The following is a 16484-nucleotide window of genomic DNA, read 5'->3' as shown; positions in this document are numbered from 1 at the left end:
AGCACCTTTGACCTTTGGGACAGAAAGCCCAGTGGTCAGCACCTCTGACCCTAGGGGTGGAAAGCATCCTCACTTCCCTCCAGAAGAGTTACAGGTTAGCCAGGGCTACATAATGAGACACTATCTAAAAAGAAAAAAAGTTGGGGGCAGGGGGAGAGAAAGAGAGATAGGAAAAAGTGAAAGAATCAAGTCTAGGTTAGGAGCATATAGGGGCATGGCAGGGGAGGCAGTCCAGGGGAGGAGCAGGGTATAGGGGAAGGGGACAGGCTCACCATGGTGAAGTAGCAGGCTGCTCTGTTGACATACAGCTTGCACAGCAGCTCCCGGGGCAGAGCCACCTGGTCAGAGGCGGCGTAGTCAGCCACGTTCAGCCCTTCCATGTACTGCACCAGAGCCTGCTTGTAGTCCTTCTCACGGAACAGGTCGTTTCCCTCGGCAAACAGGTTCTGCACAAGCTTGAGCAGGAAGGCCTGTGCCGGGAAGGTACATAGGGACTCAGCAGGTCTCTATCCAGACTGAGATACAACTCTGTGCCCTGAACACAAATAGCTGTCCCCTTCATCCACCCACCAAGGTGGCACTCACCTCATACTCTTCTTGCTTTAGGGGGAGTGTTGACCTAGTAGGACAAAAGAGACATAGGACTGTGTGAGCCCATGGGACCCACGCAGAGCCCCAGGGCTGGCACTTCTGGCCTGAGATTATGTCAGGAATTGATTTCTCTCACTTAGCCCTCAATCAGCTGTGTCTGAGGTAAGAGCTGAGAGGGCTGCAAGATGCCACTCAGTTCTGATGGAAGGACGTGCATTTTCCTCAGGCTTGTCCAGCCAGCATCTGTCCTCTGCCTCTGAGATCAACCCTCTCCTCAGGAAAGTGAGACTCCAGGTGTCTCTAACTTACAAAGGCAGAGCAGCCATGGCTAAGTCTAGGAAGCCCCCAGGCCTGGGAAAGGACAAGAGAAGAATAATCTAATTCTGGCCAAGGCAATGTCAAGGGTCACTCATATGGGGACAGGACTGCTGCTAGGAAACTACTCTGGAATTGCGACCTCATCAAACCAGACCTGTACCTCACGCCCAGGGAGGGTAACAGAGCCCCTCTTAGGGGCCCTTGGTCTGGGAGATTTAGCCCTTCTCTTGACCTAACTCACTCACCCAGTCAGTGACAGGCCCACTGACAGCCATCAGCCCCTTAGATCAGAAACCAACAAGTCACTCAGGGCCAATAGCTACACTTCCTCTCCTGTGGCTAAAACTACAAAACTAGCTCTCTCAGCTCTGTGTGGAAGAGAGCACTGGCTCAGGAGAGCTTTCACCTGTCAGGCTGCAGGAAGGGCGGGGCTTGTCTCCTGTTCCCTCACAATGGGAAAAACTAATATCAGTGGGCAGATAATGCAGAGGATGAGGGTAGAATGATTTCCATCGGGATAAGATCCAGAGGCAACCAGGGCCACACAGTACAGGCACATGGACTTGTGGAATCCATGGCCTCTGCCTTGCTGGCTCCTTTCCCAGATCTCCCACCTCTCCACATCCCAGTGTTCAGGGGTCAGCCAGGAGGAAAAGGAAAGCCAGACCCACCTGCCTGCTGCCCACTTACTGAATGAACTGCAGCCCCTTCTCGATGTCCGCCTTTCGTTTCTGCCTCTCCATCAGTGTCTGCAGGGAGAACACAGTCGGTCAATCAGACAGCAGGGGTAGAGTGGGGGTGGCTGATAACCCACCCTACCCTGTGGCTTTCAGAGGGTTCTTTCCCTCCCTCTCATCCCACTGTAGAGGTCTGAAGGGTTTTTGTTTGTTTGTTTGTGTTTTGGTTTTTTGAAGAAGGGTTTCTCTGTGTAGCCCTGGCTCTCCTGGAACTTGCTCTGTAGACCAGGCTAGCCTCAAACTCTGCCTGCTGAGTGCTGGGATGAAAGGCCTGCACCACCACCACATCGCTGACAGAGCATCTCAGGGACTACACAGACCACAGACCATGCTGTTATCTTACCAACCCATGACCCACTGGTCTCATTTGTGTGGTGAACTCGAAGGGTTATGTGAGGACTACCTGCCCTTCACCACACAATGGCTTGGGCAAGAGTAGTGCCTGGGACTATCTCCAGTTCAAAGGAAAAACCTTGTTTTACTATTAAACTCAGTTATCTGTGTTACCAGGGCCTAGGAGCACATGACCACCAAGGAGAACACAGCAAGTGCAAAGAATGGCCAATGACGGCATATGTAAGGGGCACCTAGCACAGGTCCTGCACTTAGTTCTATCAGGCTCCTGTTCATTCAGAGGCCAGAGCCCATTCACAGGACACACCAAGGGAAACTCAGGTGCGGCCATAAGCTACTGGGTGGCTAAGGCCACACTTGAACCCAATGTGCACTAGCAGTCCCTTCAGGCCACTAATGAGCCCTAGTGATGGCTGCCTAATGATAGCGTGAGTACCTCTTGCCTGGTCCTGGAACTCAGCCCAAGGCCCTGGGACTCTCCTCTCTCCACAGCACAGCTGTAGCTATCCGTCTTCATCAGGCAGTGAAGGAGGTTTGGGGATGTCTCAGCTGATGAGGACATAATTGTCACCCCAGTGAGCCCTCCATATACAGAGAAACCAGTGTGTTTATGGAGCACTGACACATGCCTACTACCAGTCTGTTTGGTCTCAAAAGACTGTGGAGAAGGCTATGGCCTCAGACCCGGGTGTGAGCTCAACATTCACACTTACTATGGCTTTGGGTTTCAGTGTCCTAAGGAGGTAATAGGACCGATGGCAGATCCTGCCACATTGGCTATCATGAGGATTTGGAAAGTGACAGGTGCTGAGTCCCTGGCACAGATAATAGTCAAAACATCATAGGAAAATGTGTGATCCCACACTGCCCCTCCCTCCTGCAAGATACTCTACTTTGTGATTCTTGGGTCGGATACCTGAGTGCAATCCAATGCCAGGGCAGAAGGCCAGCCATGACAGCTCTTGCTTCTCAATCAGTGTTTGTTCTCAGTTTCTGCCTTCAGAATGAGCCCCTCATTCCTGCACCCTACTCTGCCCCTTGTCACACACCCTGCATCCTGCTTTCACAGTTCCCTATACCCTTCCCTGATAGGGGGTGTCCTTCTGTATGCTGTAAATGTTTCTTATTGGTTGATGAATAAAGCTGCTTTGACCAATGGACAGGCAGGATGTAGTTGGGCACGAAGTATAGGTGGGCAACCAGACTAGGAGAATTCTGGGAAGAGGAATGCAGAGTGTGAGTTGCCAGAGAGACACCATGTAGCTGCTGAGGAAGAAAGTTGCTCGGGCATCACTGGTAAGCCAAGACCACATAGAAATACATAGATTAGAAGCCTCTGTGTGTTTATTTGGAACTAAAGGGCTGCAGGACCAGGTGGGACAGAAACTTCTGTCTATATTTCCCAGCCTCACTGCAAAGGTTTTTTTTTTTTTTTTTTTTCCTGCACCAGTCTCTCCCAGGTCCTTGAAACAGCCCCACCATCCCTCACTCATCTGGTGTTGGTCAGGAATTTGGGTAGCTTTGGTGGGTCAAGGCTAGGCTTGTTCTGGACGTACAATTGAGCAGGGAAGACAAGGCCATGCCTGTTACCGTGCAATGGGGCCCAGTCCCAGGCAGGGGAAGTCTCTGTGGGTCTGATCACAGGCACCACAAGGCCATGACCCAGGTCCACTGAGTACCGAGTGTTTAGACCTTGTCCACCATCTGATCTCTGTCCCTCTTTATCTCCTAACCTGTACTATCCCCAGATACTGGGCAGATCTTCCCACTGCCTCTCAACCATCTCAAGTATGCCCTTGAAGACATATGAAGGGTTTTTCAAAAATCACATATTCCATCCTGTCTGACCCCTACACACACACACACACACACACACACACACACACACACACACACCACACACACACACACACACACACACACACACACACACACACACACACACACACACACACACACACACACACACACACACACACACACACACCACACACACACACACACACACACACACACACACACACACACACACACACACACACACACACACACACACACACACACACACACACACACACACACACACACACACACACACACACACACACACACACACACACACACACACACACACACACACACACACACACACACACACACACACACACACACACCACACACACACACACACACACACACACACACACACACACACACACACACACACACACACACACACACACACACACACACACACACACACACACACACACACACACACACACACACACACACACACACACACACACACACACACACACACACACACACACACACACACACACACACATACACACACACACACACACACACACACACACACACACACACACACACACACACACACACACACACACACACACACACACACACACACACACACACACACACACACACACACACACACACACACACACACACACACACACACACACACACACACACACACACACACACACACACACACACACACACACACACACACACACACACACACACACACACACACACACACACACACACACACACACACACACACACACACACACACACACACACACATACACACACACACACACACACACACACCACACACACACACACACACACACCACACCTGTCACATTTGCTTCCAGGGCTGCCTGACAATTTCACCCTTCTTCAGCCAATCAAGATCCCCTACACTGATGCATGCATCCCAGTACTCAGAGGCTGAGACAGGAGGATGATGAGTTGTAGGCCAGCCTGACCAATCTTCCTGAGTCCATGGCTTTTAGGAAACCTCCAGCAGGTAGAGAAACACTTCCACATCAGGCTAAGCCCTGACATCCTAGATAACTCAACAATTACACACTGTCCACAGCCATCTCAAGCAACAAGTCCACAGTGGCTGGATCAGAAGCCAACAGGTGAAGACTTCCCACTTCAGAGCCAGGACCAGTCTTCTCTGTTGAAGCTTTGATGCCTCTTATTCTTTCCTCTCGCCTTGGGGAACATATACCACCTACCAACAGAAGTAGCGCTGAGGAAATTCTAAATTTTAGGGCTGGTCTGTAGCAAGCACTTAATCAACAGACAATTGGCAGGTCAGAATTCCTCTGCTGGATGTTCAACCCACAAATGGCTGTATAACACGAGAAATCTGGCATTTCTGTACCTTACGCCAGCCTCACAACTTAGTTAGGGGCATGGCCAGACAGCCCTCATACTGCACCTAAAGCCAGACTTCTGCAGTGACTAGACTGTGAGACACAAAGGCTCCCGGCACTGGGGAGGGGATTTGCATTGGGCTTTTACTTTGGTTATTTGCTTTGGGTTTATTTGTATGGGTTTTTTGTACTTATTTATTTATTTATTTATTTATTTATTTATTTTAAGGATGAGTCTCACTATGTAGCTCTGGCTAGCATAGCACTTGCTATATATAGACCAGCTTGAGGTGATCCTCCTGCCTCTGCTTCCCAAGTGCTGAATTTAAAGGGTAAATGGGAGTAGGCGTGTCAGTGTTGGTAGAAGTCTTATGGCTGACCACCTGCTCTTCATTTTTCCTCTCATCATGGGCCAGGGCTCCTGGCTACCTTTCATCCAATCTTGATGGGGTTAGAGTCATGAAGACACTGAGGCTCAAACAGTTCATGAGATATGCATCCAGGAGTGGAAGCCATTCCAGAACCCCAAATCTCAGGTCAGCAGGCCCTTCCTCAAAAATGACAGAGGCAGCTGGGCATTGGTAGAGCATATCTTTAGTCCCAGAATTTAGGAGGCAGAGGCAGATGGATCTTTAAGTTCAAGGCCTGCCTGGGCTACAAAGTGGGTTCCAGGACAGCCATGGCTACACAGAGAAACCAAAACAACCAACAAAAACAAATTACAAAAAGACAAAGGCAGACCCGTTCGGCTTTGGGAGTGTATTTGTGACGTCTATCCCTAACCCCCAAGGCAGATGTGTCTGTCTGGGATGATTCTCTGCAGGGAAAATATCATACTTCTCCCCAGTTCAGGTCCCAGGTTCTCTATGGATCCCTGAGGGGCCCTCTGGTGTGTGTAAAGGCCTCAGAGTAAGACCAAAGAGTAACATGCAGGTAGAGGTTGCTAGGGCCTCCCAGAGGAGTTCTGGTCAAGGAGGACCTCTGGGCTCTCATAAAGAACGTACAACACGTGATAATTGCTACCACAAGAAAAGTCCAGCAACTTACACTCACCTGGCCCTCAACTACTTCCCATCAGAGTACCACTACTACTAAGTCACACTAATACAAAGTAACATGAAGTCAGAGACCCAGGTCTGTGGGTGGTCCAGGATAACAGTGGGTAGAGAGCCAGGAGGAGAGGGAAGTGCCCATTGTAGCCCTCTTTCTGCCCCCACCCAAGCCCAGATAAAGCTGGCTCATACTCTTAATCTGAGCATTTAAGAAGGAGAGGCAGGTGTTGCCCTGGGAGTTTGAGGCCAGCCTAGTCTACAGAGTGTGAGTTCCAAGACAGCTAAGACCTCATTGAGAGACACCCCTCCCCATCCCAGTCTCAAAGGAAAAAAACAAAAACCATAGACCCCAACAGAATTACATTCAGTTCCAGCAACAACTGTTACAATTCCATACTTGGTGCTGCTGGGATGGGATGGGGCTCCCTCAGGCCACTTGCTGCCCTCAGAGAACTCCTGGGCAAACAGAAGAGCTGTGGCGCAGGACTGAAACTCCCAGGTGGCAGAGAGGGATGGCTCTTCAAGAGAGGTTGGGGGTGATGCAGGAAGTACTGACTGGGTTTCAAGTCCCAACAGGAAGTCTACTAAGAAGGATGCAAATTGGCCTGACACCCCAGTTTCTGAGTCACCTTAGGATTTGCATAACCATGCTATCAGAGAAGCCTGTGTCCCCTTCTCTAGAGCTCCGAAGTGGGTGGGGAGCCCCTATCCCATAAACAGGAGAAAGCTCAAGGGAAATGAAGACCTGTAGGACATCTACCCAAACCATGTATGTGCTCCACACCTTCCAACTGAGAGGCCTTTTGCTGATAATGCCCAATGATTCCTGCTGAGAGCAAGAGGGACAGAGACATCAAATAATCTATTCATGCCCCACAGACACAGACAACACACTAATCACACGGGGAATGGCAGACTCAGTATAGAGGAACAGCTCCCAGACAATTATACTCTGCGAGCCTGGCAAAGAAGGGGAACCAAACCTGGAGTTGTGGTGCACACCTATAATGCCAGAACTTGGGAGGTAGCAGCAGGAAGATCGGGCATTTTAAGGCCCACCTTGGTTACATGACTTTGAGGCCAGCTGGATTATAGGTGACTCTGTCTCATATCCCACCCCTGGGGAAAAAAATCAAATTAACAAAATATTCCCTCAAAGGGTTCACTGCCCAGTGAGAATCCGAACTATAGAGATATAATTAGAATATGACAAATAAGCATTCATCCATCCACGCATGAAGTGAGCCCTTAAAGAATATCAGTGGGGGACCCGAAGAGATGGTTTGGTGGTTTAGAACACTTGTTGGCTCTAGTGGAAGACATGGGTTTGATTCACAGCACCCACATGGTGGCTCAAAACCATCAGTAACTTCAATTCCAGGGATGTGACACCCATTCCGACCTCTACAGGCACCAGGCATGCACATGACAGACATACATGCATGCAGGCAAAATAGTCATACATTCTTTTGGGGCAGGTAAGATGACGAAGGAGGTCAAGGGCACTTGTCACCAAGCTTAATGACTTGAATTCAATCTCTGGAACCCAAAGACAGAATAGATGTCCCAAACTTGTCCTCTGACTACCACACATGAACTGTGGCATGCTGGCACCTACACACATATGCATGCATATAACACACACACACACACTTCCCCAGCAAAAATATCTTTAGTGTTCTTGAACAAGTATGATCTAGCCAGGAACAAAGTTAGCAGTGTCTCTTTTAGAGGTAATGTAACACAAGAAGGACATGTGACAATGAAAAAATGAGAATGTCAGGAAGATGTATTTTAGAGTCAGAGAAAGCAACTATAGCATCTGAGCAGAAGTCTCAGTAGCGTGAAGGAATGAGCCCTGTGAATAGTGTGTGTGTGTGTATGCATATGGGCCTCTGATGCTAAACAGACAATAAATACAAAGACCCTACCTTGAAGGTTTATTGGTGCAGCAAGGGTTATCTATGGTTTCCACTCTAAGGTGCATTTCAACAAAAAGGGCATCTCCATGTCAGGCTTTGCTCCATGAGAAACTGAGTTGGCACTAAATACCTAAGACTTATTTACATCTCACTCCTAGCTAAGTGGACAGGAAGACAATACTCAATGAGGCTAGGAAGGTTGGCAAGGCCACACAGTGGCCCAAGTTAAAAGAGACTGGAAAGGCCGGGCGGTGGCCCACACCTTTGATTCCAGAGGCAGAGACAGGTGGATCTCTGTGAGTTCAAGGACAGCCTGGTCTATAGGGTGAGTTCCAGGACAGCCTCCAAAGCTACAGAGAAACCCTGTCCCAAAAAACCAAAAAAAAAAAAAAAAAAAAAAAAAAAAAAAAAAAAAAAAAAAAAAGAGGGGGGGGAGGACTGGAGAGATGGCTCAGTGGTTAAAAACACTAGCTTTTCTTCCAGAAGTCCTGAGTACAATGCCCAGCAACTATGTGATGGCTCACAACTATCTGAAATAAGGTCTGGCGCCCTCTTCTGGCCTGCTGAACACAGAACACTGTATGCATAATATGTAAATAAAATCATTTAAAAAAAACTATTTAAAAAAAAAAAAAAGACAGGAGAGACAGGCAGCAGGGAGCCTCAGTGGTGGGTCAGGAGGCACTTCCCAGACCTGGTGGCTCTTGAATCCACAACTACCCTTCCCTCCTCAAGTAAGAAAATTATCATAGACAGTTACAATGCAGCAAATGTTTGTGTCTCCTCCAAGTTTCTATGCTGAACACTCAGCTCCTATTTGTGTACGAGGACGGGGCCTCTGAGGGAGTGGAAGTGAAATGTCATGAAGGTGGGGCCCTACAGGGCACCTTCTCTTTGCAGCCTGGGCAGATTTACTCAGATTTTGGTATTAGAAAGAGGGGTACTAGCGGTGCGGTGGTGGTGCACATCTTTAAGCCCAGCACTTGGGAGGCAGAGGCAGGTGGATCTCTGTAAGTTTGAGGCCAGCCTGGTCTATAAGAGCGAGTTCCAGGACGGCCTCCAAAGCCTGTCTCGAACCCCCCCCCAAAAAAAAAGAAAGAAAGTGGGGTACTGCCCAGATACCTGGACACATAGAAGGGACCCTGGAACCAGGGGTGGAGTAGAGACTGGAGGTGTTTGAAGTGCATGCTAGAAAAAGCCTAGGAGCTGAGGCTGGTGACATGGTAAAGGCACTTGCTGAAGGCCTGAGTTCAATCCCTGGGACCCACATGGTGGAAGGAGACTATCACCTCCCACAGTATACTGTGGCACGTACAGACACAGAGTAAATAAGTAAATAAACAAATTTAAAAACCTAGACTGCTAATCCAGACGGCAGTGGTAAACATCTTTGATTCCAACACTCCGGAGGCAGAGGCAGGAGAGTCTCTGTGAGTTCTAGGCCAGCCTGGTCTATAGAGCACTCCATTACAGCCAAGGTTACATACACTGAAAAACCCTGTCTCGGCAAACAAAAACCTAGACTGCTGCTAGAGGGGCTACAGGTACAAATATGAATATTAAAGGTGATCAAATGTGGACTTAGAAAGGCAGAGGTGAGTGAAGTGATGGACTCTGTCACCTCACAACACACAGCCACCATCACAGGCAGAAGGCTCAGAACATGTACACATTCGAAATGGTTCTGGACTGGAGAGAAGGCTCCACAGTTAAGAGCACCTGGGTTCAGTATCTAGTACCACATCATGGCTCACAATCATCTCTAACTCTAGTTCCAGGGAATCTTCTTCTGTCTTGCCTACATTTATGTATAAGCACCATGTGTATGCAGTGCCCTTAAAGGCCAGAAGAAAGCGTTGGATTCCATTGGGACTGGAGTTATAGACAGTTATGAACTGCCATGTGGGTGTTCGGAATTGAACATGGGTCCTTTGGAAGAACAGCCAGTTCCTTCAACTGCCAAGCCAGTTCCTCTCCAGTCCTCAACCCCATGTTTGTTTGTTTCTTTGTTTTAAGATTTTATTTATTTATTATGTATACAACATTCTGCTTCCATGTATATTTGCACAACAGAAGAGGGCACCAGATCTCATAACGGATGGCTGTAAACCACCATGTGGTTGCTGGGAATTGAACTCAGGACCTCTGGAAGAGCAGTTGGTGCTCTTAACCGCTGAGCCATCTCTCCAGCCCCCTACCAGCCATGCTTGTTTTTTGTTGCTGTTGTTGATAATGGTGGTTGTTTAATTTTAGACAAGATCATGAATTGAACACCAGCCAAGGCTCAGACTCAGTATGTAGTTGAGCCTGGTCTTGAACTCCTGATCGTCCTCCTCTAATTCCCAAGTGCTGGGATTATACGCATGTGCCACCACAACTGGCCTGGAATGTTTTCTAATTTTTATTTATTACTATTGTATGTGTACAATGTGTATGTGCATATGTAAAAGTGCGGTGAGTACCACAACACTTGTGTGTAGGTCAGAGGGCAACTTCTACCATGGGCAGTCAAGCTTAGCACCAAGTGCTTTACCCACTGACCTATTTTGCCAATGAATGGTTTTGTTGTTTGTTTGTTTGTTTGTTTTTCTGAGACAGGGGTTCTCTGTATTGTTTTGGAGGCTGTCCTGGAACTCTTTGTAGACCAGGCTGGTCTCCCACTCACAGACATCCACCTGCTTCTGACTCCCAAGTGCCGGGATTAAAGGCGTGCGCCACCAACACCCGGCGAATGTTTTTTTTTTTTTTAAATAAACAATAGTATAACAAAATTATACTCACAAATATCACATACCCATAATTAAATAGACCCAAAGTCTAATATAACTTAGAACTTACATACAAGCCAGGTGTTGGTGGCGCACACCTTTAATCCCAGCACTTGGGAGGCAGGGGCAGGTGGATCTCCCAGTTCAAGGCTAGCCTGGTCTACAGAGTGAGTGCCAGGATAGTCAAGGCTACACAGAGAAACCCTGTCTTGAAAAACAAAAACAAACAGAAATGTATGATGTCAGGAACAGTGGTGCAGAACAAGTGGAGATCTGTGAGTTCCGGGCCAGCCTGGGCTACACTGAGACCATGTCTCAAAAGTAATAGACAGTTTTCTTTTGGATTTTTTTTTTTTTTAGAACACATGAAAAACTTGAAGAGGCCTTGTGCCTGCCCATAGAGGGTCCCCCTAAGTAATTAAATGATAGCCATAGAATACAACACAGTTACTGAATCTATACCTAGAATTATGGTGATGACTCTACAGCTGCAGAAGAAGAATATCCCAGAATGCTTTGTGTGGTAAGATCACCTGTGTGATGTGTGTTTACATGTAGAGGAGGGGTCTGAATGAATATGCTCCAACGCCTCTCATTTTCTCTAGGGACTAGAATCTGCCAGACAGAAGGGGGCACAGAATAGTTTACTCAATAGGGTTTGGATTTTTTCCCCACAGGCAAAACCTGAGTCACAAAATAAACTGGCTGGGGACCAACTCAGGAACCAGCAGCCTGAGAATTCCAGTACACCAAGTCCTGGGTTCCAATCCCAGTGCTGAGATGGAGAAGAGAGGGAGGAGATGAGAATGAATGAGAGATTAACATGACATAGCTCTGCATTAGTCCTGAAGGAACTGGGCTGGCCTCTTGAAGATCTCAACAGTCCTGTGCTTGGCACAGATTAAGTTAATGATGGCAGAATGAATGAATGAATGAATGAATGAATGAATGAACATCAACTCATTCAACCAGCTATTTTACAGATAAGAATGAGTAAATACTGAGTAAATAAAAGAAAACTTACACCAAAAGGAATGAACACTCACACCAGCATGGGCACCTGCAGAGTGGTCCCTGTGTAGCAGGGGCTGTCATGACCACTTCACTTCCTTAAAGCCCCATGGCAGCTTTATGAGACAGACACTATTAACATTCTCCATTTTGCAGAGGACAAGAGAACATTGCAAGTACACAAAAGTTAACTGCCTCATCCACAGTGACAGAGGTGATATATAGAAAGAATTCCAACCCCGGCAGCCTGGCCCTGTAGCCTACATACATCACCATCACCTATGCTGTCAATCAAGCAGACCCAGCTCCAGGGCCTGTCCTCTCCCATCATGCTCAAGTCTTCCCTGGCTCACAGGATCTCCTACTTCTGACCCCCTTCAGCACAATACATGATGCCCCTCCCCCAGCCTTCACTGCAGCTAAAACAAGGGATGATTACACACATCTCTGCCCCCACTCAACTCCCTAACACAGCCACCATCTCTCACACAACCACTCCACTGGGTCCTTAGCCAAGTGGCCCCTACCCCAGGGAACCCCTTGCTGCTTGGGTAGCAGTTTTTGACTCGCCTCTTCCTGGACTCCAGGCTGCATTCTCCCACCTCCAGGATTCTTCCTGCTGTCTCTGTTGGTGTCTCTTCTTTGCCCAGGCCTCAAGACCAATGTTCCTGAGATTCCATGGAAGGGACAGTGCTCCTGTTCTCTATGCCGTCCCCAGATGAGCTCCTGCATTTCATGATCTCATGAGTCATGCTGATGACTCATGAATCCACCCTCCTGCCAAGCATACCCCCTCCTCAGCATTTCAGATTTTCAACTCTCACCTTCTGGATAGTGGTACATGGATGTCCACTGCCCAGGCTATCTGTGACCTCCACGATTTTCCTAATCTTGGGCCCTCTAACTAGAACCCCACTACCTACACCCAGACAGTTCCTTTTCATCTTTTAAAATTTACACCTGGGGCTGGAGAGATGGCTCAGTGGTTAAGAGCACTGACTGTTCTTCCAGAGGACCTGGGTTCAATCCCAGCACCCATAAACCAGCTCACAACTGTCTGTAACTCCAGTTCCAGGGGACCTGACACCCTCACACAGACATACATGCAGGCAAAACATCAATGCACATAAAATTTAAATAAATTGTCAAAAAGAAAAAAGACCCATGTCTGTGGGGCTGGAGAGATGGCTTAGCAGATAAGAGCACTGGCAGCTCCTAGCAGACCAGAATTCAATTCCCACCACATACATGGTGGTTCATAATTACCTGTAACTCCAGTTCCAAATGATCCAACACCAGGGCACCACACACATGTAGTGCACAGAACTACATGTAGGGAAAACACTTAATACACGTCAAATTAAATTAAAATGAAGAAAGACTCACTTCTGTTTCCACCAAGTCTCCTCAGATGCCCTTCCCAGCTGGACTCAGGCTCCTTCCAAACTGAGCTTAGCCTCTCCTCCCCTCACCTCTGCCTTCTCCATCCTTGCCCTCTGCCCTAGCCAGAGCTCTGACTGTCATCTGGTCTCAGCTCACAGTTCCTGCCACCTTTAACCCGACTCCACAGCTTCTCGTTTTACAACCATAGGCAATCACAGGCCATCATCACCTTTCACCAACAACCTCCAATCAACCCTCTCCAGTGTGCTCCCATTCCTGGGGCCAGGGGCATCTGATTAAAACATTAATGCCAGCTGTAGAGATGGCTCAGAGGTTAAGAGCACCGACTGCTCTTCCAAAGGTCCTGAGTTCAATTCCCAGCAACCACATGGTGGCTCACAACCATCCATTATGAGAGCTGGTGCCCTTTTCTGGTGTGCAGATATACATGGAAGCAGAATGTTGTATACATAATAAATTAATAAAATCTTAAAAAAATAAATAAAACATTAATGCCAATGTCATTTTCCCTCTCAAAACCCCTCAGAATTGTGTAGGTGTACACACTACACACACACACTCTAAACAATAAAAAAATAGTGAAACCCAAATAATAGCTGCCTAGTCTAGTAATGTTCTGGTTTTAATAATATACATCAGCTACACAAGATGTCACTGTTAGGGGAAGCTGCATGAAGGGGACTATGTACAGTTTTTGTAACTTCTTGTGAATAAAAAGTTAAAATAGGGGCTGGAGAGATGGCTCAGAGGATAAGAGCACTGCCTGCTCTTCCAGATGTCCTGAGTCCAATTCCCAGCAACCACATGGTGGTTCACAACCATCTGTAATGAGATCTGGTGCCCTCTCTGACCTGCAGGTATACATGTAGGCACAACACTGTATACATAATAAATAAATAAATGTTTTTTTAAAAAAAAAAAAAAGTTAAAGCCGGGCAGTGGTGTCCCATGCCTTTAATCCCAGCACTTGGGAGGCAGAAGGAGGCTGATCTCTTTGAGTTCAAGGCCAGCCTTGTCTACAGAACAAGTTCCAGGACAGCCAAGGTTACACAGAGAAACTCTTGTAAAAAAAAACAACAAAAAAAGCTCAAACAAACAAAACTTCCCATGACACTATTACCAAGAGGACAAAGTCCACATTCTTCAGCTGGTGCCTGCAGCATAGCAAGGCATGCCTGGCTTCCCCTGGTCCCTTGGCAAGGCCTGGAATTGTAGACCATGAGGTTGCCTCCTCTGCATGGGGCATCCTCCATACCCAATGCATCTTAAAAGCTTAACCATGGTGTAGCCTGCACCAGGAAGTCTTTCAACCCCACCCAAGGTCAGCGCCCTCTGCCAATTATAACCACTATGCTTGTCCTAGCTGTCTGCGATTTTGAGCATGTCCCTGAGTTCCCAGTTATGGGCTCCAGAAGGCAGGGCTGCATCTGATTCATCTCTGAATGTCCCAAAGAAACAGCGCTTAGGAACCCATCAGGAGGAATCTGAGGACAACACTGAGGAGGCCGATGGCAGTCATCAGGGACACACACTTTCTCCTACCTGAAACATCACCTTAGTCTTTATAGTACTCTGTAAGAAGGAACAATTAGCTGGGTGGTGGTGGTGCACACCTTTGATTCCAGCACTCAGGAAGCAGAGACAAGAGGATCTCTGTGAGTTTGAGGCCAGCCTGGTCTACAGAGCGAGTTCCAAAAGCCTCCAAAGCTACAGAGAAACCCTATCTTGAAAAACAAAAACAAAACAAAGGCACAGCGGGTGAAGGAGCCTGCCCAGATACCACTGTGAGAAATGACAGAACTGGGATTTGCACCCTGGCACTTAGCTCTGAGGTCCCATTCTATCTATCACTTCCACCATTGACACAGCTCTCCCTACACTCTGTCTTCACCATACCCTCATGCATACGTGGCCTCCGGTTTAAGTAAAGAGCCAACAGTCTCTCCAGAATGCAGGCCGGCTACATACAGTGTACTTACCACCTGAGCTCCGGTCATCTCAGTCAGAGCAGGAAAGGTTTCACGGTGCCACCCTCAGCCCTACCAGCGAGCACCCTGGGTTTGCATTTATCTTTTCCCCACAGCTTTCGTGAGTATGTCTGCCCACTCCTGGACTCCTGTTCCATGGACACCAACGAGGGTCATACTTTATTTCCACAGATCATCTGAACACGTTAAATATGATCTATGGCAGGTGCTACGAACAGAGAGGTCTCAGGGTTTTAAGTTCAGATGAGAAAACCCCCTCCAGAGAGCTAGCATTCCCTGCAGCTGGGAACACACTAGTGCGCTGTAGTCGCGTCCTTGAGTTACATGTGGCCAGCACTAATGCATTCTTCTCTTATCACATTTCAGTTATTGCAGATAATGAAGAGTTCCTGCTTATCGCAACTTTGAAATTACAGTAGCTACATTAGACACACTGGCAAATCTTGCTGAATGAACTAATAAAGAGGTGTAGGGCTGGGAAGAGAGCTTGGTCAGTAAAGTGCTTACCTTACATGCACAAGGACCTGAGTTTGTGTCCCAGAACCACATAAAAAACAGTCAGACATACAGGCACGCATTTATAATCCCCATGATGGGCTATCGGAGACAGATTCCTGGGACCTCCTTGGCCAGCCAGCCTAGCCTACTCAGTGAGCTCCAGACCAATGAGACCTATCTCCAAAAGCAAGTGGGGAGCTAGAGAGATGGCTCAGCGGTTAAGAGCACTTGCTACTCGAGCAGCGGACCCAGGTTCAGCTCCCAGCACCCACAATTATCTGTGACTCCATTTCTGAGGGATCTCATACCCTTTTCTGGCCTCTGCACGCACAAGGCACACACATGGTACATACACACACATACATGCAGGCAAATACTTACACACATAAAATAAAAACAAGTCTTGAAAAAGAAAGAAAAGTAGATGGCTCCTGAGGAATGTCACCTGAGGTTGTCCCCTGGCCTCTACACAAACACAGGAACAGGAGCCAAAACACTATCCATGTATGTACACACAAACACACGTGCATGCACACTACCTAAATGACACACACACACACACACACACACACACACACACACACACACACACACACACCCATCACATCCATCAGAACAGAGCTACTTTTCCT

General features: G+C 47.8%; 1 protein-coding gene across 4 annotated transcripts in view; it reads right to left on the bottom strand.

Annotated features, from left to right (window-relative positions):
* Zc3h7b (zinc finger CCCH-type containing 7B) overlaps positions 1 to 16484 on the bottom strand; it is a 51013-nt gene that overhangs the window by 21734 nt on the left and 12795 nt on the right. For 3 of the 4 annotated variants that reach the window (XM_035440784.1, XM_027404083.1, XM_027404082.1), the window contains 3 exons: positions 1600 to 1658; positions 586 to 619; positions 273 to 470 (listed from right to left, as the gene is read on the bottom strand). In XM_035440784.1, coding sequence (XP_035296675.1) covers positions 273 to 470; positions 586 to 619; positions 1600 to 1652 — 285 coding nt within the window. In that variant the 5' untranslated portion in view covers positions 1653 to 1658. Of the gene's footprint in view, positions 1 to 272; positions 471 to 585; positions 620 to 1580; positions 1665 to 16484 lie in introns of those variants that run through there. The other variant, XM_027404085.1, reaches the window with a different exon arrangement.

Source organism: Cricetulus griseus, chromosome 2 (genome assembly GCF_003668045.3).
Source record: "Cricetulus griseus strain 17A/GY chromosome 2, alternate assembly CriGri-PICRH-1.0, whole genome shotgun sequence".
NCBI lineage: Eukaryota > Metazoa > Chordata > Mammalia > Rodentia > Cricetidae > Cricetulus > Cricetulus griseus.
The sequence above is the reverse complement of the archived record's forward strand: the minus strand, read 5'-3'. Positions and strand labels throughout refer to the sequence as shown.